The sequence below is a fragment of the Salvelinus fontinalis genome, chromosome 13 (assembly GCF_029448725.1).
Source record: "Salvelinus fontinalis isolate EN_2023a chromosome 13, ASM2944872v1, whole genome shotgun sequence".
Lineage (NCBI taxonomy): Eukaryota > Metazoa > Chordata > Actinopteri > Salmoniformes > Salmonidae > Salvelinus > Salvelinus fontinalis.
In genome coordinates, this window is record NC_074677.1 from 50,131,732 (window position 1) to 50,157,846 (window position 26,115).

The 26,115-nt window shown below is 42.1% G+C and overlaps 1 protein-coding gene across 1 annotated transcript in view; it reads left to right on the plus strand.

Annotated features, from left to right (window-relative positions):
* The window catches only part of LOC129867861 (gamma-aminobutyric acid receptor subunit alpha-2-like), a 145,182-nt gene extending 125,247 nt beyond the window's left edge, over window positions 1-19,935 (plus strand). Inside the window, exons 10-11 of the mRNA XM_055941342.1 lie at window positions 5,275-5,480; window positions 11,759-19,935. Coding sequence (XP_055797317.1) covers window positions 5,275-5,480; window positions 11,759-12,100 — 548 coding nt within the window. The 3' untranslated portion in view covers window positions 12,101-19,935. The remainder of the gene's footprint in view (window positions 1-5,274; window positions 5,481-11,758) is intronic.
* The last annotated feature ends 6,180 nt before the right edge of the window (window positions 19,936-26,115 follow it).

Here is a 26,115-nt window from a genome sequence, read left to right on the forward strand (position 1 = left end):
CTTTATACTGTGACTAACAGTTCTGGAAACATGACTAATTGGACAAATGGAGTCATTGAAAAACATGGATCTCACTACCTAGTGCCTCTCATGTAAAGAGGTCAGCCAGCATATGTTTCTTCTAATCAGTTTAACCCACACTCCAAAATAAGAGTGTGCGGCACATTGTTCCCCCTCCTCTCTCCTCGTTTATGGAGACCCACGGCTTCACCTCTCAGCCTGCCATGACGACTGTGTCATGGCAACCCAAAGTTCCTCCCCCTGCAGTAAGAGCAGGCCTCTGTTTGGCAGCTAATTAGTGTTTGAGAGCAGGGCAGGGCAGGGCAGGGCAGGGCAGGGCAGGGCAGGGCAGGGCATGCAGTGAAGCACAGTGGCTAGCCACTATGATTTGATTTGATTTGCTGTGCATGTAAGGTGAAAAAAAAAGAGGAGTTCACATACTTACAGCCATGTGGAAATGATCTGGTATATTCCTCGCCTCGTATTCTCCATTCTCACAGTCCCATATTCCTCTCATGAAGGAGGGGCCTTCACCTCAGCTCTATGACTGACTTCCTTGTAAAACAAAGGCCTTTCATTGCCAAGAAAAGTCACAGTAAGAAGCTGTTAGTCTGTCAACCCTTTCAAGAACAACATCTCATGTGTTTTCTAATGGAGGTTCAGTTGAAACAAGGCCAAGGTCATTGGGAATCATCCAGCAAACACAGCAGTATGTGTGTTTGTTGCCTACTCAATATGAGCAAACTCTCACTTGTAATGGAAGTGCACAAAGGCACAACATTGTTCAAAGGACAGGTGTGGAGTTAATGAAAGTGAGAATGGCCTCAGGGCACAGGACTGGTCCAGGTTAACAGGTGTCCTGCTGTTAGCTGGGAGGAAGTTTCAGATTGAGACTATCCTCCCTGACTGGACAGTCGCTTTAACTGCTATTCACAACCAGACCCTGATAACCTCCTGCTCTCTGAGCCATCCACAGGGCTTTAAAACTGTCTAAATGTTTTAGGAAAAACTGGTGACTTGTCTCGTATAAAGAGCAGCCAATTCTCCAACCTACATTTATGAGTATGAGTGGCTCCCGGGCACTGTTCAAAAGATGATATTTAATCAATAATTTGTTCCCTGGCGGGTGGCCTGGTCGGAGGGTCTGGCTGAAATGACCTTATATTTTTGGGTGGAAAATCCGGTTTGTAATTTTCTCATTCACCCAAGTGTAATGTATGATTTATGGTTTGAGCGAACGCATTACACAGTGGACACAATACAATCTCCATTGATATTTTTTAATTGCCTGATCTTTTTTAATATGGGGAGATTGGATTTGCCAATAGTCAATATTTTCTACAACTTTAGCACTGACTAATATTAAATGATGCTATATTTTTCTCATTGACGATGCACATTAAGTATATAAGCAATACAGGGCAGTCTCAATGCTACCGATTATAACAGTTTTTAAATGTAGTCACCTAACAAACATAGTAATGGGGCTAGTTATATCTTCTGCATAAATCAACAGTAAGACCATAAGTTCACGTTTCTTATTTAGGAGGTGATGAAATGAGTTGACCTCTTCAGCTGCACAATGTCCATTTTCTGAGCCTATATTTTCTTCTAACAGATGCGGCAAGTGGGAACAGCTGAAGTGGAATGATTGCTTATATCGGCTTTGATGGACACCCATTCTCTGCTCTCCTCTCATTTCGTTCTTTAAATTCCCGGAGACGTAGAATACAAAGGCCAGTGGGCACAATGACCTATAAAAGATTCACATTTCACACAGCAATTGATTTATCCTCTAAAATCTTTTCCTGTATTGTAATTCAAATCTACATTGGGCCTGACACACAGTAAGAGTATTGCACAGCCACGTTTGGAATGTCTCTGTGCTATGTCTTCTAGCTGCTGGTCTAGATGGACAAATCTAATCAGTATCTCAGTCTCAGTGTTTCTGATTGCCTGTGTAATGACATCCGTGGTGGCAGGGGATTTTTCCTCAAAGCTTTTAAGTGTCAAACAATGCCAGGAAAGTGAAATGAAATCTCACTGAGGATATGATGGCTGTGTCACACTGTCAGACATGATGGAGGTGGTCAATACAGCCTCCAACACAATGGATGTGGTCAATGGAGGAGGTCTGTCCAATTACTTAACGGCTACAGCCCCTGGTAGGCTTCTCCCCTACCCACCATCATGGATATTGTGGTAGTTGGCATCTCTTTCCAGCTGCAGGTCACAGTATGCGCTCCTCACTTTTCCATGAGGTGATCAGCCAGCAGGGTTTCCATATCAAGTGCAGCACCACTCTGCCAGGCTGCTGCATCTGTTCCAAAGCAGCCCCTTCTCTCTCCCATCCACCCATGGCTCCTCTTCCCCCTATGAAGTAGTTGTTCCAAGTTCTGCAGACAGATGGCAGGGGACTGCCTAGCCGCCTGCACTGTATCAATACAGGGATTATTGTGTATCATCAGACAAGCTCAGCAGAGCTCTCCTGTGGGGCGACTCCAATCCGCGGCTCTGTGAGACTTAGGGAGCCGGTATAGTAGAGGGCATGGACAGATGTTAGGCAGCTCTGGAGCTAGGGATGGAGAGGTTAGATTGTAGCTGCATCTGAAACCCTAACTCTGCTATCTGAATTGGGAATAAAAACATTTTTACAATCAGGTTTTTATTATTTTTTGAGGGATATACCTATGGAGAACTGTAAAAATGTTGCTACAGCCCTGAATTTAGCTGGTGTTATTGACAAAGCTCAGTGGGAGAAAGTTCATGACTACTTTCTGGAGGACAATCCTACTTGTCTCCTAAGTGGGAAAACACGTTTATCAACTTTCAAAGCATCATAACCTCCCCCCCAAACTGCAGTGTATGATATACCAGTTTGAAACTCTGTGTCTGTACTTTTATAAAAATGTAAAAATACATATATACAGCTCTGGAAAAAATTGAGAGACCACTGCAAAATAATCCGTTTGTCTTGTTTTACTATTTATAGGTATGTGTTTGGGTAAAATTAACATTTTTGTTTTATTCTATAAACTACTGACAACATTTCTCCCAAATTCCAAGTAAAAATATTGTCATTTAGAGCATTTATTTGCAGAAAATGACAACTGGTCAAAATAACAAAAAAGATACAGTGTTGTCAGACCTCGAATAATGCAAAGAAAATAAGTTCATATTCATTTTTAAACAACACAATACAAATGTTTTAACTATTAAGAATTCAGAAATCAATATTTGGTAGAATAACCCTGATTTTCAATCATAGCTTTCAGGCATCTTGGCATGCTCTCCACCAGTCTTTCACATTGATGTTGGGTGACTTTATTCCACTCCTGGCGCAAAAATTCAAGCAGCTTTTCTTTGTTTGATGGCTTGTGACCAGCCATCTTCCTCTTGATCACATTCCAGAGGTTTTCAATGGGGTTCAGGTCCTGAGATTGGGCTGGTCCTGACAGGGTCTTGATCTGGTGGTCCTCCATCCACACCTTGGTTGACCTGGCTGTGTGGCATGGAGCATTGTCCTGCTGGAAAAACCAATCGTCAGAGTTGGGGAACATTGTCAGAGCAGAAGGAAGCAAGTTTTCTTCCAGGACAACCTTGTACGTGGCTTGATTCATGCATCCTTCACAAAGACAAATCTGCCCGATTCCAGCCTCGCTGAAGCACCGTGGGGGGTGTCATCACCGATCCTCCACCAAATTTCACAGTGGGTGCGAGACCTGGAGAGGCGTACAAGCCACTCTCCCAAAACCATCTTTCCTCACTCCCCCATGAATTGCCCTGGCTTTTAAATATACACTATATATTCAAAAGTATGTGGACACCCCTTCAAATTAGTGGATTCAGCTATTTCAGCCACACCCGTTGCTGACAAGTGTATAAAATCGAGCACACAGACATGCAATCTCCATAGAAAAACATTGACAGTAGAATGGCCTTACTGAAGAGCTCAGTGACTTTCAATGTGGCAGCGTCATAGGATGCCACATTTCCAACAAGTCAGTTTGTTTTGTTATTGTTAAGTGGAAATGTCTAGGAGCAACAGCGGCTCAGCCGTGAAGTGGTAGCCCACACAAGCTCACAGAATGGAAGCTCACAGAACCACTACCAAGTTCCAAACTGCCTCTGGAAGCAACATCAGCATAAGAACTGTTCATCTGGAATGGGTTTCCATGGCTGAGCAGCCGCACACAAGACTAAGATCACCATGCGCAATGCCAAGCTTCGGCTGGAGCGGTGTAAAGCTAGCCGTCATTGGACTCTGGAGCAGTGGAAACGCGTTCTCTGGAGTGATGAATCACGCTTCACCATCTGGCAGTCCGACGGACAAATATGGATTTGGCAGATGTCAGGAGAACGCTACCTGCCCGAATGCATATTGCCAACTGTAAAAGTTTGGTGGAGGAGGAATAATGGTCTGGGGTTGTTTTTCAAGGTTCGTGCTTGGCCCCTTAGTTCCAGTGAAGGGAAATCTTAACACTACAGCATACAGTGACTAAAATGTAAATGACGTTCTAGATGATTCTGTGCTGCCAACTTTGTGGCAACAGTTTGGGGAAGGCCTTTTCCTGTTTCAGCATGACAATGCCCCCGTGCACAAAGCGAGGTCCATACAGAAATGGTTTGTCGAGATCGGTGTGTAAGAACTTGACTGACCTGCACAGAGCCCTGACCTCAACCCCATCAAACACCTTTGGGATTAATTGGAACGCCGACTGTGAGCCAGGCCTAATCGCCCAACATCAGTGCCCGACCTCACTAATGCTCTTGTGGCAGAATGGAAGAATGTCCAAACAGCAATGTTCCAACATCTAGTGGAAAGCCTTCCCAGAAGAGTGGGGGCTGTTATAGCAGCAAAGGGGGGACCAACTCCATATTAATGCCCATGATTTTGGAATGAGATGATCGACGAGCACATACTTTTGGTCATGTAGCGAATGTCAATTAGATATTTCTGTATTTAATATTCAATAAATGTGCAACATTTCATAATAACTTTGTCGTTATGGGGTTTTGTGTGTAGGTGGGTGAGAACATTTTTGAATTCAGGCTGTAATACAACAAAATGTGGAATAAGTCAAGGGGTATGAATACTTTCTGAAGTATGTCAGGACACCCTGTGACACCATGTACTGAATGTTCAAGGATGATGCTTTTTCTTTCCATGACACACAGTTATGTTTACTGTTGTTCAGCCCAATTGGGTATGTGTGCACTATGTGTGTGTGTTCACTCTCTCTTTCCCTTTGCTTCTCTTATTTTTGTCCCCAGGGGTCACAACAGTTCTGACCATGACAACCCTGAGTATCAGTGCCAGGAACTCCCTGCCCAAGGTGGCCTATGCCACAGCTATGGACTGGTTCATGGCAGTATGCTATGCCTTTGTCTTCTCCGCCCTGATAGAGTTTGCCACAGTAAACTACTTCACCAAGCGCAGCTGGGCATGGGACGGCAAGAAGGAGGCCCAGGAGATGAGGGTGAGTTCTGTAGCTATGGTATACCTACAGTACATGGAGGTCGTTTCAGTACTTCAAAGGTTAAAACAGGATAATGTAACTGCTCACACATCCCGTAAAAGCCCTGCTCCCTCTTTGTGTGCTTTGCTGTTGTTGTGCAGAAGTAGCTAATCACAACTGTCTCCATCCTCATTAATCTGCTGGATAGTGTATTTGTCTCCTCCTTGGCTCACTCCTCGGGTTGCTCTCTCTCTCTCACTCTCTCCCTCTCTAGAGTGGAGTGGCGTTTTGCTCATTCTAGATTATGTGCTCTCTATCTATCCTCTACTGATAACCTCCTGAAAAATGAGCGTATTCAGAGCTAATTGCTCAGAGATGCGGCGAGGGAAGCTGGTCAGAGCTCTCATATTGTATTGTAGTGGGAATGAGGAGAAACACTGACAGAAGATCCTATCCCAGCCTCCTGGCGAAGACAGCCCTGGGTAATCTGTAAAGAGACACTTTATTTATTCATTAACAACCCCACAGAGGAGGATCTCTGTTCCTGGACACGACAGAGTGTGCAGTAGGGGTGGGGTGGACAACTCCCAGAGCAGGTATCCTGAGCACAGAAAAAACATTGTATATCACACACATACAGTGCATTCGGAAAGTATTCAGAGCCCTTCACTTTTTCAACATTTTGTTACGTTACAGCCTTATTGTAAAATGGACAATACCTCATATTGACACAGTGAAAACAAGTTTTTAAAAATGTTTGCACAGAAAAATTATTTACTTAAGTATTCAGACCTTTTGCCATGAGACTCAAAATGTTGCTCAGGTGCATACTGTTTCCGTTGATCATGCTAGAGATGTTTCTACAACTCGATTGGAGTCCACCTGTGGTAAATTCAATTGATTGGACATGATTTGTAAAGGCACACACCTGTCTATATAAGGTCCCACAGTTGACAGTGCATGTCAGAGCAAAAACCAATCCATGAGGTGGAAGGAATTATCTGTAGAGCTCAGAATTAGGATTGTGTCGAGGCACAGATCTGGGAATGGTCCCAAAAAATGTCTGCAGCATTGAAGGTCCCTAAGAACACAGTGGCCTCCATCATTCTTAGGAAGAAGTTTGGAACCACCAAGACTCTTCCTAGAGCTTGCGGCCGGGCCAAACTGAGCAATCGGGGGAGAAGGGCCTTGGTCAGGGAGGTGACCAAGAACCCATTGGTCACTCTGACAGAGGTCCTCTGTGGAGATGGGAGAACCTTCCAGAAGGAAAATCATCTTTGCAGCACTAATCAGGCCTTTATGGTAGAGTGGCCAGAAGGAAGCCACTCCTCAGTAAAAGGCACACGACAGCCTGCTTGTAGTTTGCCAAAAGGCACCTAAAGGACTCTCAGACCATGAGAAACAAGATTCTCTGGTCTGATGAAACCAAGGTTGAACTCTTTGGCCTGAATGCCAAGCATCACGTCTGGAGGAAACATGACACCATCACTACAGTGAAGCATGGTGGTGGCAGCATCATGCTGTGGGGATGTTTTTCAGCGACATGGACTGGGAGACTAGTCAGGTTTGAGGAAAATATGAACGGAGCAAAGTACAGAGAGATCCTTGATTAAAACCTGCTCCAGAGCACACAAGACCTCAAACTGAGGTGAAGGTTCACCTTCCAACAGGACAACAACCCTAAGCACACAGCCAAGACAACGCAGGAGGGGCTTTGGGACAAGTCTCTGAAATTCCTTGAGTGGCCCAGCCAGAGCCTGGACTTGAACCCGATCGAACATCTCTGGAGAGACCTGAAAATAGCTGTGCAGCGACGCTCCCCATCCAACCTGACATGAGAGAAACTGACCAAATGCAAGTAGCATCATACCCAAGAAGACTCGAGGCTGTAATCACTGCCAAAGGTGCTTCAACAAAGTACTGAGTAAAGGGTCGGAATACTTAGAATTTTTTATACATATTTGCAAAAAAATCTATTTTTGCTTTGTCATTATGGGGTATTCTGTGTGGATTGATGAGAAGAAGAAAAAACAATTTAATCCATTTTAGAATAAGGCTGTAAGGTAACAAAATGTTGAAAAAGTCAAGGGGTCTGAATACTTTCTGAATGCACTGTACAAATTAAAACAGTGTGTATCATACATAGACACACTGTATCTCATACACAGAGACACGTACAGCACATAAACCCCAGTGTACCTCACACACATAGACACACTGAGAGAGACAGTGCGAGACAGTGCAAGATAGTGATAATTAAGGCATGGGGTTATATGAGGATCTCATTAAACATTGTGATTTTGACACTCAGTAGTGCTAGTAGGCATTTTGATGCTAGAAAAGTTAGGAAAGTTTGGGTGCAATCAGGGGATGTGTTTCATGTGAACAGCTGTGAGGATATTAAAGGGATATTTCAGGATTTTGGCAATAAAGCCCTTTATCTACTTCCCCATTTTTTTGTCTCTGTGCGCAGTTTCAAGGAAGTTGAGAACTAGCGTAGCCCAATTGCTAACTGGCGTTAGTGCAATGACTGGAACTCTGGTAACTGCTAGCATGCTAGTAGATACCATAGACTTCCTGTCATTGCGCTAATGCTAGATAGTATTGGCACCTGAAACTACCTCTAACTTCGTTCATACTGGATGCAGAAACATGAAAATGGTATCCATTTGTTCATCTGACTCTTGCCAAAATCCCGAAATATCCCTTTAAAAGTAAGTGGTGAACTCCTGGGAAGTTTTAAAGTGGAATATCTGAGACTCGATTTACAAGTCTAAAGTCTACTATTTCATGTGCTTCTGTCAACCCAAGTCAATATTTGTAGAAATATCTCAGGCTTTCAGTCACTGCAACAGATGTTTACAGTGTCACAAATCCATTTTAGAATATGCTGAGTATGAAGGACTCACAACCATCAGTTAAACACTCTTAAGTTCTTTGTAAGTGGACTGGATGATTGACACCATGGCGTATTGCTGACATGAAACCTTTCTGTAGTCACTGAGGGACAGATGGTTATGTGAATTACAATGCAGTAAGTGGAGGAAGATTTGTCTTTGTTGCTTTGTCTTAAAGGCAGCAGCAGCTGGATCCCTGTCCTGTGTTCTCTGGGCTGTGCTGAGCAGGCAGTTTGTGGTGATGGATACGTGAGGGTAGGGGTCACTCGGGGAGCGATAGCACACCCATCACAGTCCCTCACTGATAAAAGCTTCAGGAGAGCTGCTGGATGAAACTCTGTATTCTTTATCCTCGTTTAAGAGCTTCACAGGGGAAGATGTGTGTATGAAGTGAGTGTAATCAAAAGGCCGTTCCTCGGAGAGAGGGAAGGACTCTTAGCTGAGTGTCCTGTTGGGAGTAGCACTCCTGTTCATCAGAGGCTGTGGCTGCAGCCTTCTCCTGATGGGGCCAGATGGTGACCCTATTGGCATGGGGCCCTGAGGAGAGCCTCTGAGAGGCTGTGAGAGGCTGTGTCTCAGTTGATGCTGGGAGTGAGGAGCCAGAGGAGGGTCGATGTTAGGTAATTTACCTCAGTGGCTGTGGAGCTCCTCTGACTCTCAATGTTGCCCTTTTTAGTCCGATGTGTCCTGTTAGACATGCCAGCCATGTGGGCCTGGTCGGCAGTAGCAGCAGCACCATTCATGCAAACTAATGAGGTTTCTCTCTCCTCTCTTCTCGCCACTGGAGACCCAGGGCGTGATAGTCAGGGGTACAGGCACAGACAAGTTAGTCAGCTTTCTGTGATTATTGACTGATAAGAACTGATTGAATTACAAAACATATATTGGGTTGGATTTCCATAACATGATAACATTTTAGGGAATTAGCGCAGGGGAGAAGCAGAGCTGACCTTGATTAGGGATTTGAAGGCATGTTTAATTCATGTTGGCTGACAGACAGTCTGTAACACACACTGCAGTAATGAGCCTGTGCTGCAGTCAGGTCTATGTGGGGACCAGCCACCTCTACAGCTGTCATCGTTCCCAGCAAGCCAGGCCACCTGCACAGACACACACAAATACACACACATATACATACACCTACGGTATACTGTACTCTCAAACACACACATGCAAACACGGACACACACAGATAGACACTTTTTCCCTAAGCCATGTCCGTGCACACATGTCTACTCTAACTCCAAAAACATTTGTCACACACTCACACACTGGGACACACTTATTGCCCCAAGATGTGCTGTCACATCCAAGCACAAAGGCTGCACGTACAGACACGTACAGTACACACACAGAGCACAGAGACATGTATTGGTACTCTTAGCCATAACCCATAAGGCACCTACTCTCCGAACACAGACCCAGAGAGACACTGTAAGACCCAACCGACTCTGCAGAGGCCCTCACATCAAGACACGTTCAGCCTTGTACACAAACACCCTCACACACTCAAATACTCATACAAATGCACAGGCAATGTCTCCCAACACTCCCCATTCAGGGCCAAGGGGCACTCATATACACACACACACAAACACACTGAGGAGTCTTCAAGCCCCAAGCTAGCCGAAAGTATTAATATAATCACACAAAGTTTGTCTGCCCTCAAGCTATTTTGCTGTACTCTTGTGTATAGTGGCACACAATGTTTTGAAGAACATTACTTTCTAAACAAAGCCCCATACTATGGTTGCCTCTGCCTGTATCTCAGACTACGTAACTCAAAATGATATTATGGAGTCCCTCGCCACTAAGCTGATTGGCGGGTGTGTACTAGCAGGGCCTTGTATGTCAGCATGGTAGGCTGAGAGCAGACCTGATGCCAGGGATAAATAACCTAAGGTAGCTGTGGTAAAGGTCATGAGACGCTTGTTAATAGTTATCCCTTACTCATGCTGATCTAAGCTGTGATATAAGGGGCCCGGGGTGTTGTTGGATCAGGAGGAATCAATACCCTGTGAAAGCCTCAGGGCGTCCAGGGGGCAGCAGTCGTCACCACTAAAAGACTCCCTCTCCACTGATATTGGCATGAGATAGAGCCAGAGTGCATGCCCAGCCCTGGCAAACAGAGCCCTGGCCCAGCCCGGGAAAATAGAGCCCTGGCCCAGCCCGGGAAAACAGAGCCCTGGCCCAGCCCGGGAAAACAGAGCCCTGGCCCAGCCCGGGAAAACAGAGCCCTGGCCCAGCCCGGGAAAATAGAGCCCTGGCCCAGCCCGGGAAAACAGAGCCCTGGCCCAGCCCGGGCAGGATCACAGACAGTCAGACAGACAACATACTCTTTTTTTCTCTGTTGAACATCATCCCTGCTACTTTATTCTGGTTTGAAGCCCCTCTGGTAGTTTGTTGCTGTTTTGGAACGGATGGAGCGCTATTGTTCACGTCCTCTGTGCATTCTGTAGCCTCCATTCACCTTGTACATCTGAGGTGAAATGCAAACCATTAACCCCTGTGTTAGCCCCCCTGACTGGCCTGCTTATCCAATTGGATTGGCCAGTTCTCCTTGATGTTGTGGTTTAAGACAAAAATACATCATAGAACCCTGGTTGTTATATCCCATTTGCCCTATTAATACATGAATCAACACCTTGTTGATGCAAGCCTGGCCATACTAATGTAATACAGCATATGAATATCTCAGCTGTAGGTGTATTTCTGACATATGAAAAAGTATCTAAGAATTTCCTGAGGTAGGATTTTGAAACCTAAAACTGTTCCCAGCCCATCTGTTTTATATCCCCTTGGCTTCATTCCTAATCTATGGCCTATATACAGTACAGCCCCAGTCCTCGGAGGGTAGTTTGTCAGGTCTGTTTACAGGTGCATTGATTCATCCTGCTCTGCTCTTACCCTACCACTAATTCTCCAGTGCCATCAGCCTAGACAAACCCTGCCCACTACTCTGCTCTGCCCCATTTCTTTCAGTGGTTCAGAAAATAACAAGCCTCTCTGAAATTAAACCATAATATTGCCCATAAACCTCTGACCTGTGTATGCCATGCCCTGGGGCGTTCCTATTCTCACTGTGATGTATGCATATTTTGTCAGGGAGGCTCATGTGATTTGCCACTTATTGGAGCGTAGATGCGTAATGTTCTATGACCCTGGCCTTTTGTCTCGGCTGGTAGGGCTACAGCCCCGATCCCTACACTAGGGCCTTGAGTTCTTTCAGCTTAGCTCCCAATGGTGCAAAATATGGATGTTATTATGTTCCCATCATGCATCTTGAGCATCATTGCACCCCCAGTCAAAACAGTCCCAGGTAATGTTGTCATTTTGAAAACAAGGCCTTTGTTAGGTTTGATGATCCAGCCCTGATTCTCTCAGTTTCTCTTCTCTTTACAGAGAAGAGAATCTGCCTCCCTTTCCAAAAAGGCCAATAACACATTCAACATTGTCGGAACTACCTACACCATCAACGTGGTAAAGGACCCAGGTTTAACCACCGTCTCAAGGAGTGCCACCAGAGCTACACACCACCACCACCACCACAGCCACAAGGTCCCTAAAATGGACGACTCATACGTGGAAGCCATAAAGTCCTACAACCGCGTCAGCAGAGTGGACAAGGTCTCACGCATCATCTTCCCTGTACTGTTCTTCATCTTCAACCTGGTCTATTGGGCCACGTACATCAACAGCAAGCCGCGCGCCATCCCCTCCCCCAGGTCCACCACCCACAATTAGAGTCACCCCGACAAACTATTAGGCTGAGGTGGCAGGAGGCCAAGAGATCCACCACATGTTATTGTATCATTGTTTTGGACTTCATTTTGATATTTGCAAGTCTCAATAGGTCGAAGACAAACATTCTCTTAGATTTGTATGTACATAGTCAAACTATAAATGCTCATTTGTTGTTTCCTGATGATATGTTTCTTTGATAGAATAGCCGGATGGTGTTTTGGACATGCTTTCTTTTCACTCTGACATGATAAGGGGGAGCATGTGTTTGAATCCTTCATGTTAGCTCATTACAGAGGATCAGGTCCTGGTGCACCACACGCACACGCACACACGCACACGCACACGCACACGCACACACACACACACACACACACACACACACACACACACACACACACACACACACACACACACACACACACTCACACACACTCACACCATTCACTCTGAATTGCGTCAGAATGCAGCAAGGAGAGCCATTGGCTTATTGTCGCTATGGTGGGCTCTTATAGCCAGGGGCAGCCTGTAGAGTTCCATAGGAACATCATTAATAATCCTCAGTGTCTGCCCTTCTGCTAGCGCTGAATCTCAACAGACCCAACCCAATATCATCTGGAATTGCTTTTGTGTCCTATGGGCCTGCCTGTGCATTTTCCAGTCCAGTGACTTTTATTGTTTTAACAGGCTGAGTATGCTCAAAGAGAAAGAAGCAGTGTGCCTTTTTGAATACCCACATCTTTAAGATAAAGCTTTTGGCAAATGCAAACACACACACACACACACACACACACACACACACACACACACACACACACACACACACACACACACACACACACACACACACACACACACACACACACACACACACACACACACACACACACACACACACACACACACACACACACATATATACACAAGCACACTGGTGTCCATATGGTTTGGGCCTGTGTGCGGAAGCTCCCCCTTCTCTCCCTCCACGTACAGCCCATGGTCACCGGTGGACATGGTCAGTGAGGGTAAAATCCCAAAAGCATGGATGAAACGTAATCATAATGTGACTGATGCAGCATTTTAAAATATTCTCGATGTACATTCTCATGTATTGGCTTACAGTGGTCAGCCTCTGTCATAGTATTCGGACATCATTACCTCAGACTGAAGTCTAGTATAGATAACAGTTCATTTGTATAGTAAGGCATTCATCGGTTAATTTATTCAACCATGTTCAATCTACAGTAAATATTCTTGACTTTTCAGTTAATGGATGTTTTCTGATGAAAGCTTTGACCCTTGTGCCTGTCCGTGTTGTTTCTTTTCTCCATGGGATTATCATACAAGTTTGAGGCCCCATTTAGAAAAATACAACTTATTTTTTAAGATGCTCGTTTCCATGTTGTCATTCCCATTCTATATATATGGTTTTATTTGTGTGTACAGGGATGGGCAAAAATACAATTAAAATACAATTGCATAATACATTTTCAAAATACCATAAAGATCAATGTATCAAAATAAACGACAAAATACTTCGATTTTTTTATGTATTTAATTAAAATACATGTATTTTGTATTTTAAAATACAGAAATATATCTGCAAGTAGCTGGCCCGAAGAGCAATAACATTCTCAGCAACGGTTACAGAAACATTTTACTTGCTATGACTGTAATATGTTGTTGTTTGTCTACCTTAGTTGAATGCACTGACTGTAAGTCACTCTGGATAAGAGCGTATGCTAAATGACCAAAATGTAGATGTATTTATGAAAATGAACATGCCAAACAGAACTGCAAAGCACACTGGGTATTATTATTATCCTTGTCTCGGGTGGAGCTCATTATAGTAATACTCAGCATGCTTTGCAATTGTCCATTTTTACATTTACAATTATATTTAGTTCATTTAGCAGATGCACTTATCACACCATAGTGCCATCAGACTTCTGATACCAATTCAGGGGGAGAGGGGGCTACAACATTGTGAACCGCTATAAAAAATGGTATAGAAAATTATTTTGTATTTAGAAAATACATATTACAGCTCTCAAAAGTAACTTGTTACAAAATACATTGGAGTGTAGTTCAGCCCAGTGTAATACAAATGACAAAATACTCAGAAGTAAAGTGTTAAGGTAAAATATGTTGTGCTCAAATCATACAGCCTGTACATGGCGATAATAATAGCTGCTGTGAAAGTAATGGCGTTGGGTTTCCAGGGACTTCTGTGATTGTTAAGCAGATGTCTTTTCCAGAACCCAAAATATGTTCTCAACCATCTCTCAAACCAAGATTACGTTCAAAAGAGAAACGCCTTTCAAATGGATAGAATGGGAACTATTTTATTGTGACTTCTCTGAAGGTGTTAAAAACACAAACCATGTACAATGTATCAAACATATGCATGACAATCTGTACATGTGGAAGTCTGCAACCTCCAGTAATGCTGTTTGTCATATTGAACTGTAAGGCTTTAGTATCAGTGTTTCAGTTGCTAACTAAGATACTGTGTAGTATTCCATCTCTGTTGGAGCTGGGGGTTGTCCTTCTAGCAGGGCCAGGGGTTGATAGCTACAGGAAGGACTCTTATCATCATAAAATCAGATATGGAATATATTTATATATGAATACATACATAGTAAATATATTTATGCTAATTAACACATGCAATATAAGACATTATATACATGTTATATATGATATAGCCTGTACAGTATCCTGGGTAGAAAGCAGTAGAGAAACAAATAGACACATGAATACAATATTTAAACTAAGGGCAAATACTTTAATTATAACACAAAATAGTAATTTGTGAATTTTGTAGATGTTGTGAATCCAACTGTAATAGAGCGTTTGTGAAATATAATTAAGTCAGGTTTCATATTGATCAGTATTGCAGTCTCAGCTCTAAAACAGCATCAATGCTATGGGAGTTGGTGTAGCCAAAAGTCCGGCAGAAGGCGATATTGGGTCGTTTTATCTTAACGTCCAAAGGGAATGTATGCAGCCGGCTATACACTCGTATCCCTCGTGGACCGGTTCGTACATAAAACATTCTCCATTCAGGCTGCAAACTTGATTTAATGACAAGAAGGCGGAAAAAAACATGGAGAAATGTGCATACTTTATGAAACCCCATTTTCCAACACCATGCTACTTCCTGCGATCAGACCAAGGGTAAACAACAGATTGCTGCAACTTGATAGGCTGAGCGCTTTGGGCTAACATTGGTGGTGCTTGGCGTCTGACATCGTGGCTTCTTAGCAAGATGAATACCTTGCATGCCCTTTTCATACCTAACTGAATGAGCAAATGCCTTGTCTACAAGTGATGCTGCTCTACACACTGTACTCTGTTCTCCGTTCTAACTGCCCTGAGGGAGTGGAGACCTCCACAAAGAGAGCTCCCAGATTACTATCGACACTGGAAGTAGCTCTCTTTACTGGCCATACTAGTCGTTGCAATCCCATGTTGAAGTGTCTCTCCCCTGTCTCTCAATGACAGGACCCTGGGTGTTGGAGAGACATTTCTGTATATTGTCTACTCGCCGCTTGTCAAATAACAAATAACAGTTGGGATTTCAAGGACATTGTATGTGGACAAAAAAAAGTTTAGGGAAAAAATCTGCCCAAGAAAAATCCACCCAAGTCATTTGGTTTGTTTTGACATGTGGATCATTGAAACATCAATCTTGTGCCTCTTGGTAGTTACCTCTGTCACGTGGGCTGTGCTCTAGCGCATGCTAGTAATTTTGTTTGTGGTGTTGACACTGCGATTCAATGCAAAAAGGTAGCACGACGGAACGAGGAAATCCTATAGGGGACAGGGCACGGCCTGCACAATCTGTGTTGCAATGCTTGATAGCACCAAGGAACAGTCACCTGAAACTTGGAGTGTCATTTCTGTGAGGTACTGCATACAAATGCAAGGACAGCAGATGCAGCTTATAGACATGATTCAGTAGTGTCCACACTTTTTATTTAGTGGCGAACGTAGGGGGTCATTGTGAATCACCTCACAGATGAAATATAGTCATGATCCACTGGGCACAAACTGGGTGAATCAACGTTGTTCCAACGTAATTTGTCAACGTAATTTGTCAACGTATTGTGACATGGAAAATAGTATGGGTTTGAAAAAATTACTGTTTTCATCTCATTTCAATCATTTAAACATTGAAATTAGGGTAAAACTTCAACTTAAATACTTTGACTTGTCTGACTAGCAGGTTGTTACATCAATGTAATTTCAACATAATCATCAGAACTATGTATAGATTGAAATTGCATTGAAAATATTTTTCATCCTATATTAAATATATTGAGTGGTTGAAATGATGTTGAATTACATATTTGATCAGACATATTTTATTTGACCTTGTTTCAATAGTAAAATGGTATGTTTGAATAAACATAATTAACCAAAATAAAGAACTACCTTTATATTGAAATAAAAGGTGAAGCCACAGTCTGTTTAAACAGTGCCTCCTAGTGGTGAATGAGAGTTAATACAGTTCAGTGGGAACAAGTCTACCATCCAGATGCCCATCTCTGTGTACGTTACTTAGCTTTGGAAACTAGCTGTGCTCTGTTCAGCTGAGCTATCATGTCAACACATTCACACCTCGATCATTTTCTATACTTATTTGTGTAGACTACCTAAATGACATTGACTAGTTGAAAGTTAGTCCTTTAACTTTTTTTTACACTAGCTGTATGTGAAAGTAAATTCGGATTGAGGTGCCCAAAGGACATTTAAAGATGTATTTAAAGATTGATTTCATTCCAGTGCTAATCTTTAACTTAGATTTTATGGTTGAGATGGAGAAGTGAATCCAACATATCAGTCATTAATTTGAAGACAAACTGGATGTTGAATTGTCCACGCAACCAAATATCAACATTTGAAGGAGATATACAGTATCTTCTACTTGGATAGTATATATTATGAAAAACACAAATACAAGACCATATCCAAAGGTAAAAGTTTATTATTAATGTCATGAATTTAGCATCCTATTTAAAGGGCTAATGGTAACTACTTCTAAACTTCCAAAGATCCAATCAACCATGGACGAATAATGGTATACTTAGCTTCACGTTGACAACTAGGTAGCTAGCTACACACACTCGACCGGTGACCACATCTCTCAAGCCATGTATGTTTGGATACCAAGTGCACAATCTCTGTGCAGGGCAGACTAGGAAAAAGGCTCTTCCGGACACGTGCAAGCTCCATACAGGGCAGATCAACAGGTACAACCAACAGACGGGGTGGAAGGTGGCGAACTTGACTACGACTTGCGGGTAGTGGATTCCAAAAGACAATACATTGAAATTGCATTGAAAGTTTCACATAGAAATGTAAAAAATATTTTTTATACTATATATTGGGTGGTTAAAATTCATACCACCACCGAAAAGGGCACTTTGGAGACTGGAAGGGAAAAGGGGCATGTGCTTTGCACAGGTAGAGCCCTATCTGTACACGTGCCTGTGTACCAGTAGGAGTCACTGTTCAGGCAGGAATTGTTAGGCTGTGGCTTCACATTTTATTTCAATATACCTCATTATTTAGGTTGATGGCATGACGTTGAAACAATGACGTTGATTCAAGCATACCATTTTGCTATCAACACTGATACAAGGTCAAATAAAATCTGGCTAATCAAATATGAAACTCAACATCATTTTAACCACCCATTATATACTATGAAAAATATTTGTTACATTTCTATGTGAAATTTTCAATGCAATTTCAATTTATATGCTACATAGTTCTGATGATTATGTTGAAATTAGATTGATGTAACAACCAGTTAGTCAGGTTAAGTCAATGTATTTAAGTTGAAGTTTGGCCCTAATTTCAATGTTTACTATGCTGGTTGAACTTAGATGAAAACAGTACTGGTTGATTACTTTTTTCAAAACCAATATATTTTTCACGTTGATCACACATCACAATACGTTGACAAATGACATTGAAACAACGTTGATTCAACCAGTGTTTGACCAGTTGGTGGGCAATAGAACCAGAATGTAGATGTCTGCCTAAATATGTACCGTTTAACAATTTTTTGTCTCTGCCATACAGTATGTCTCCATTATTTTCCAATTATTTGCTGTGCCAAATGACTTTTTTCGAAAAAAGAGTAAAGAAATCATGTGCCCAAGGATATTGCATGGTTTCATGTTTTGCTCTCAGAGAGATTGAGTTTGGCATTGAAAATGTCTGAAGGGCGTTGATTAAGAAACAATTTGATGAAGCAGGCGTGTTGTGTGGGAGATTACATTTTGTATAGACAGACCCTGACCCGTTTAACATGCATCGAGGCGGTGATGATGGACATTTTCCATATGATGCTGCAACAGCTGACCCATTCGCCTCAGTAAATGATTTAATGTCAGGACCAAAACACTATTCAATATTGCATCACTTGAGATGCTCAGCTAGACCACTTGCTGTATCAGAAAATTGCTTAGGATATTCAAGTGACTCTACCATGCATCCTGCAGTAGGAGCCGAATACCACAGTTTGGAACTGTGCACAAACAGTAGTTTGTCAGACAAGACCAACAGAACATCAATGTCATTCTATGGTGGTTCACTTCCTGTTTAGTATTGAATGGTATAAAGAGGTGGACTGTGTAGTCCATTATATTTAGAGCCAAATAACCTCTCTTTTTTTCTCTCTGCCCGCATTAGAGAATATTAGAATGTGTGAAAAATGGTCCCATGAATATTTGAGGTTATAGCCTAGAATAGTTTTGACTTTAAATTGGTTAGGTTGCTTGTGCCTGCTACGTTAAAATATTTATAATATTTATACATTTAGTATACGAGTTTTATTCATAACCACTGTTCTCTGAGTGTACTAAGTTTCAATTGGTGTGCTGCACTGTGGATGCTGCACTGTGGATGCTGCCCTAGCTCTGTGAATCCAAAGTTAATAAAGCCAAACACATTTGACAACTTTCATCACAGTAGCCTAGTTTCAGGAATCAGTGCGCTTTGCATATTTAACCTGTGTGGAAACCTGCGGCTTCTGTGGAAGCTTCTGTTGCACTGTGCTCTGTCCTGCGGTATTAAAGGATACACTTATCAAATATAGAATTATAAAAATGATCAGCACCCAGCATATCTGATGTGATATGATCATATTGTTCATTTTGAAGGCAGAGTGTCTGCGAGGTGGTTTATTTCACCTCTCGCTGTTTTAAAGACTATGGTGTAATGATGACGTCAGTCCGTCAGAGATGTTTTTGTTTGTAGAAACCTGACTTTGAAAGTGTTCATTTTTCTCTCTGTTGTGAAAGTTTGTTTGTGGGGCTGATGACAATACAGAAATGTTGTTTTAAACCTCCCTTTGTCTAGGTTTTGCTATTCTTTACGTTAAATAAAGACACAGTACTTTCATTTGCTGCTTGCTTTTCAGTTGTCTTTGTGAAAGTGATTGAATAAACGATTGAATGCTGTAACCCCATTCTCCTTTTCAGCTGTTGACATTAGTGTTAATTGGTGACTATGTACTTCATATAGGCATAATGCATTGGTTATGAAGTGTCTATGCAATCCTCACAATGGGCCCTTAACTGAGGGATTCTCCGTGTTTTCTGTTGGGAAGAAGTGTTTGAGTGTCTAGACTGATGAAATATGTATTATTGCGATGTCCTATTCTTTTTGAGGCCAGTGTGTGCACTGCCTTCACAATGAGCAGCATTGAGGATCTGTGTGCTTGGGTGTATGGACCGCATCCATCTTTAAAAAGGTGTGGACCTTCTGAAGCCTCTCTGCCCATCACTCACCTCAAATAAATCCTACTAAACATAAAAGCAGTAGCAATGTCTGACTGTTTTTGTAAGGCACGTTCAATACCAATTTAAATATTAACTTGGTGCTTCCTTCTCAACCAGATGATGCCCAGTCTGAATTGTCATAATTAAAAGAGAAACACAAATGCTCATACATGAGTTTTAGTTGGGAAAAAACGTATACCTGTACAGTATTTATATTTCCTAACATAGACTGTGTGATGTACAGAATTATTGTGACATACTATATTTAAGCAATAAGCACGAGGGGGTGTGGTATATGGCCAATATACCACGGCTAAGGGCTGTTCTTAGGCACGACTCAGTCCTTAGCCATGGTATATTTGCCATATACCACAAACCCCCGAGGCGCCTTATTGCTATTATAAACTGGTTACCAACGTAATTAGAGCAGTAAAAATAAAAGTTTTGTCATACCCGTGTTATACTTTCAGGGTTGGGTAGGTTACTTTCTAAATGTAATCCATTACAGTTACTAGTTACCTGTCCAAAATTGTAATCAGTAACGTAACCTTTGGATTACCCAAACTCAGTAATGTAATCTGATTACATTCAGTTACTTTTAGATTACTTTCCCTTAAGAGACATTTTTGTCTTCTTCTAATGCATGTTACCAATTGATCTACTATAGGATAAATCATGTTAGAGTTTACATAGCTGGCCATATATGGATGTTCAATTTTACTTTATGGGTTGGTTATGTAGGCTTCTTCTAACCCATCACTTTCTATCTACATATCATAATACGATTAAATTATATCTTTACATTAAAAACCAAAGTGTATCAGAATTCCAGTCATTCCAATAAATGTTATACCTCTTGATCTTCAAGAATAGGACTTGTAAATATAGAAGTATAGATTAGACAAATTATTTTATCTGAGAATAACACCAAAACTAAGGATTTATTATACAGCTCTACTCTGTTGTTTATGATGTTGTCATGGAGGACTGATTGGGCTCATTGATTTGAGTTGAAAAATAAATGCTGCACTCATGGGGCAAATCCACAGATGAAACAATAACAAAATCGGTGCCCCACCTCTGTTTTGGTAAAAAGCTGGGCCTGGAGAAATGTAACCACTCTCAGATTAATAGACAGAGCTATGGATTCAAAGACTGACCATCCATGATATCAAAATTATTGTTTTAACCATGTTATACAGTGTTTGTTTACATTTACAATGTTTACAAACATTGGAGACAAACAAGCTTATATTTTGGGTTCTCATGAATTGTGACAGTTGAACTAAACTCATGAGGCATTTATAAATTATATTCTTCAAGAATCAATGGATATATACATAATTTACAAGTAGAAAAATGGATGTAGCAACTACAGATTGCCCCTTTAAGTCTATCAAAAGTGTACAAGTTTGAGCATGTCAGGCCTATGGATTTTTTTTTTATCAGCATGAATTAGATTGAGCAAGAAAAGCCCCGGTTTTATTCCATAGGCTGGGAGCCGCACTATACAGCTGTTGCAAGAGCGCATTTTTCACTGGCTGTCCACTGGTTTCAAAAACAAAGACTGATAGGCAGTTTAAACTTCTTGAATTCAACCATTATTGGGTTCAAATACACATTTAGATTTGTGAACAGCCGTCCACAACAACCATAATCCGTAAGGCGCAAATAGTGTAATGAGAGAGCAGCAGTGGGGTTCACATCAATGCACTATGTAGATATCAATAATAAGTGATATCCCTGTCACCGTAGACTACACTGCTGTCATCCTTACCTCCAAGCATTTATTCAAGTTGTATAATCTTTGGATGCTGACAGCAGTCGCACCATTGTAAGCAGTCGCACATACCTTGGACTGTAGCCTACAAAAGCCTATTCCTGCTCTTTTCCCATGATCCATCAAACACATTTGGTGTGTCATCATAGTGCTCTCTGATTTATGGTCAGACTCGCTCACGTGGAACAAACTTCAACTGGCACCTTTTTCAATGCTGATTTGAATGTCATTGAGAAAACAGAGAAGTGTCAAAGATTTATTTTCACAATCATCCTTTCTGAATTTGAAAGTAATCCTTGAAGTAGTCATCTAGTTTTTCAAAAGTATCTGTAATCTGATTACAATATTTTAGCTGGTAACGTAACAGATTACAGTTAACGTTTTTTTGCAATCCCTTACATGTAACGGCTCCTTATATGTAATCCATTACCTCCCAACCCTGTATACGGTCTGATTAACCACGTCTGTCAGCCATTCAGCATTTAAGGCTCGAACCACCCAGTTTATAATCCTCTTTATAAACCGGGGGTTTCGAGCCCTGAACGCTGATTGGCTGACAGCCGAGGTATATCAGACCGTATACCACGGGTATGACAAAAATTTATTTTTACTGCTCTAATTACGTTGGTAACCAGTTTACAATAGCCATAAGGTACCTGAGGTGTTTGTGGTATTGGTCATGTACATTTACATTACATTTACATTTAAGTCATTTAGCAGACGCTCTTATCCAGAGCGACTTACAAAATGTACCACACCCCCTCTGGCCTTATTGCTTAAATATTATCTTCTTCAAAAGCATGTGAGAAAGTGTTTCAGTATTTTGTTATGAAAAACCATTAGAAGCTATACCCAGTATATCTAGGGAGGGGGAAAGCACCAGGTTCCTGAGTGTCTGTGTCTTCATGCATGTTTCTATGGGAGCATGTGTGTGTCTTTGTACACTCTTTGTGGGTCGGACTGTTCGTCTGCAGGCTTTGTCCTCTGGGATGGTCGGTTACATCATCACGGGACCAGTGGTCAACACATTAGGAATGTCACAGCTTCTTCTCTCCTCTGCTCTGGGGAGGCCTGGACTATGGACGTACTGTAGAAGGGTCCATATGGAGCCGTTTGTTATGGATCAAACCTTAGTCAGCAGGCTTACTGTTCCAATAACTCTAAAGGTCAATGGGGGGTCGAGAGGTACAGGATTTTTAGCTTTATGGACATCAGCCATGTTTTAAACTCCATCCACATCCTACTCTCGCCTTCTGAGATGTACAGACTAATACAGCCCCGTGGGCAGGATCCCATATATATACAAGTGGTTTATTAGCCTGTGGCACACCATGAAGAACAACGGAAATACAGCAAAGAAGAGACTGGATCGGTGTTTAGTTGTTATCTTATTGCCAGCAAACTCTGTCTATCTTACCGTGAGGGTGTATGGGAGAATAATGGCCATTGTTATGTTAACCAGGGGATTAATGAGACGCCTGATGACGTGAAGGCTGAGGTGAAATCCATAGGTACCTTAATCCCTCCACTGGATCAGAGGGGAGGGCCCTGTGCGCCAAGCCTCCAAGCAGGGCCCTGAAACAGGGGGAGACAGGTAATGGAGGGGGTGGAGATGAATGTGTTGCCGCTGCTATACCTGACAAGTACAGTCCTCACTGCTGTGGCGCTCCGAGCACAACATGTCTATGTATCCGCCCACAGGCTCTCTCCGACCCCCACATTACTATCAACCCAACCCCAGGAAGGAAGGAAGCCTGTCAGATGAATTGATAGGTGAAAAGAAAGAAGGAAGATTAAAGTTTATGGAGCTTCATCGTCTTTATTATAATGGGATCTGCCTCCTCAGTGAAATCAGGAAAGGCTAGATTACAAAATGCAGTATGCAATGTGTTTACATACACACAAACATGTACACTTCATAAAACGGGATTCTCTGCATATGCACTCTGACTCAGGGAATGTGGCCACCAATGTTTCTTAGAAATAATTTTTCACAACAGGGAATATTGATACCATAACCTTGAACAGTTGTCTAATTTAGTGATATCCGGACATATTTTAATCAGTGGAACCATGAAATATTCTTGATTAGTCTGCTGTCACGCATTCCTCCGCTATGGAAGACCACAGTACTTTTATGATACAGTTCAGTACGGTGACATTCTCACATTTGTTGGACAGTTAAATCCTTATGGAACCCTGTAGTGTTGGTTATATTTGTCGGATCCAGCGAGGAATGGAAACAGGTCGTGTCCATAACATGATGAAGCCACGTGCCACTGGTTATAAGGCCAGTATTTCTTCAAGTTCCCCATGGCTATTTTTCTAATGTGACCGTCCCACACTGTTCATTACATGGCCATCTCAACGTGGTCACTGATCATGATGGATCTGACATGCTGCTGTCTCGTATGGTATATGTGACCGACCGGCTTGATTCGGTCTTATGTAGTAAAATTTCTAAATTGTGTTTTTTACGTTGGATAAAAGTAGAGACTCAGAGCTAGAAAATGGTATATCATACACTACAGTTGAGGTACAATGGGAAAGTAATTCTGCTTTGAAAGTCGATAAACTTGTAACCTCACTTTTGAGAAAATGGCCCTTTAATGTTTTGGTAAACCTACTGGAGAGCTCTTCTTTGTCTAACGGTATATCCTAATTTGACTTTGGTGCAGGTCATGTTGTTCATCACATTACCGTCTCTAGTAAACACATACTATATCAAATAAAATCAAAGTTTATTTGTCACATGCACAGGATATAGAAGGTGTAGTGAAATGGTTACTTGCATAGTGGAGTATTTTGTTTAGACATGTAGCTAGCTATCTAAACAATGGACCATAATCCCAACTCATAATGTTACTACCTGCATGAATCTACAGGTAGCTAAAGCTAACCAACCAGGTTCAATGTTAGCTAGCTAGCTAATAGTAGGCTAAAACTAGCAATGCAAATGGCTCTGAGATACAAATAATATTGCTACACAGATCATACACGTAACATTAGCTAGCGAGCCAGTCAGCTAGCTAGCTAACAGTACACTTTAACTTGAAAGGAAAATGACTTCCTGACAAAATTGGAGACGTATAATATCTAAAGATTTAGCTAGCTAGACTATCTTACCTGTATACATGAATGGACACTTCTCCCTCTCTGTCACGGATGTCATGGTTGCCCTTAATTTGAAGATGTAATCCGGAGACGTGTTTTATACAACAGCCTTCTGTGTGTTCTCTTTTCGACTCCCTCTGAATATTTGCAATTAAACTTCAGCATTTTCTCGATCTCCTTAGCTATCATACTCTAATTCCACCGGGCATTCCGCTGATTTCAAAACTAGAAAAAAGTGTAGAGCAACACTTTTGCAGTTCTACTACATGATGTCTTTCAAAATATGCTGCGTTAGAAAGGATTACCTACACATAATGACCAGCTCATATTATAGATGCTACATGGCAGACCGAACAGAATTCATCTCTCGGCATGTCCAGCCCATCTATTATCTCAGCCAATCATGGCTAGAGGGAAGGTTCCTGTATTTTTCCATGTCTAAACCAACTAGGCACATATTTTAACAATTGTATACGTATTTACAGGCGGCATACACATTTTTTATTAAGGCACATGAAACTTCACATGTTCCAGAAGGCATTTTTACCAAAAAATGCATTTCAATTTTTTTTTTAAGTTTACATTCTCTCCTTTGAGATAGTGACGCACATCACCCTCCTTTTTTCTGGCATCACACCCCACCCCAGCTCTGTTACACTGTAAGGACAAGAGTGGTTCAGAATCGAATTACAGCAGGCCTGGTTGCCATAAGGACGTAAGGCAGGAGAGAGATGCAGAGAGCTCCTAGGTGTACTCTGGTACCCAGTGCAGAGAGAGAGGTGGCATGGGTAATTTTGGGTCCATCCTCCCATTTGACATTCCACCCAGTGCCCCAGAGAGTGACAGGGCCAGTTGAGCAGCTGCCAGTCTATGTGCAACTTTGCCAGCCAGCCGTGGTCACCTGGGTGTGACCTCCAAGGAGCACTCTTCCCAGTCAGAACAAAAACTACATTGGGTCGAGCTGAATGATTCATACTTAACGTGAACATCCCTGCCACGGCCTGGAAAAGTACTTGTTTAGTAATATAACGTTTTTTTCTTCTCTTCTTGGACAACTCTCAATCCCTCAGGGACTATGCAGAAGGTCAACAAATCACTGCTGCCAAATGTTCCACATCTCCCCAGTGCCCTGCCATGGTGTCAAACTTCAAACTGCTGTTCATCTATCCCCGCACGGGGAGAGGATGTAACCCAATTAAGACTTGACCCTTGCCAGGATGTCTAATCAAGACTCTTTGTCAGAGCAGAGAGACATTCCTTGATTAACATTCTGTCCCCTGTTCCGCCCTCTGAAAACACTCCTCCCACTATGATGCGGAGGAGAT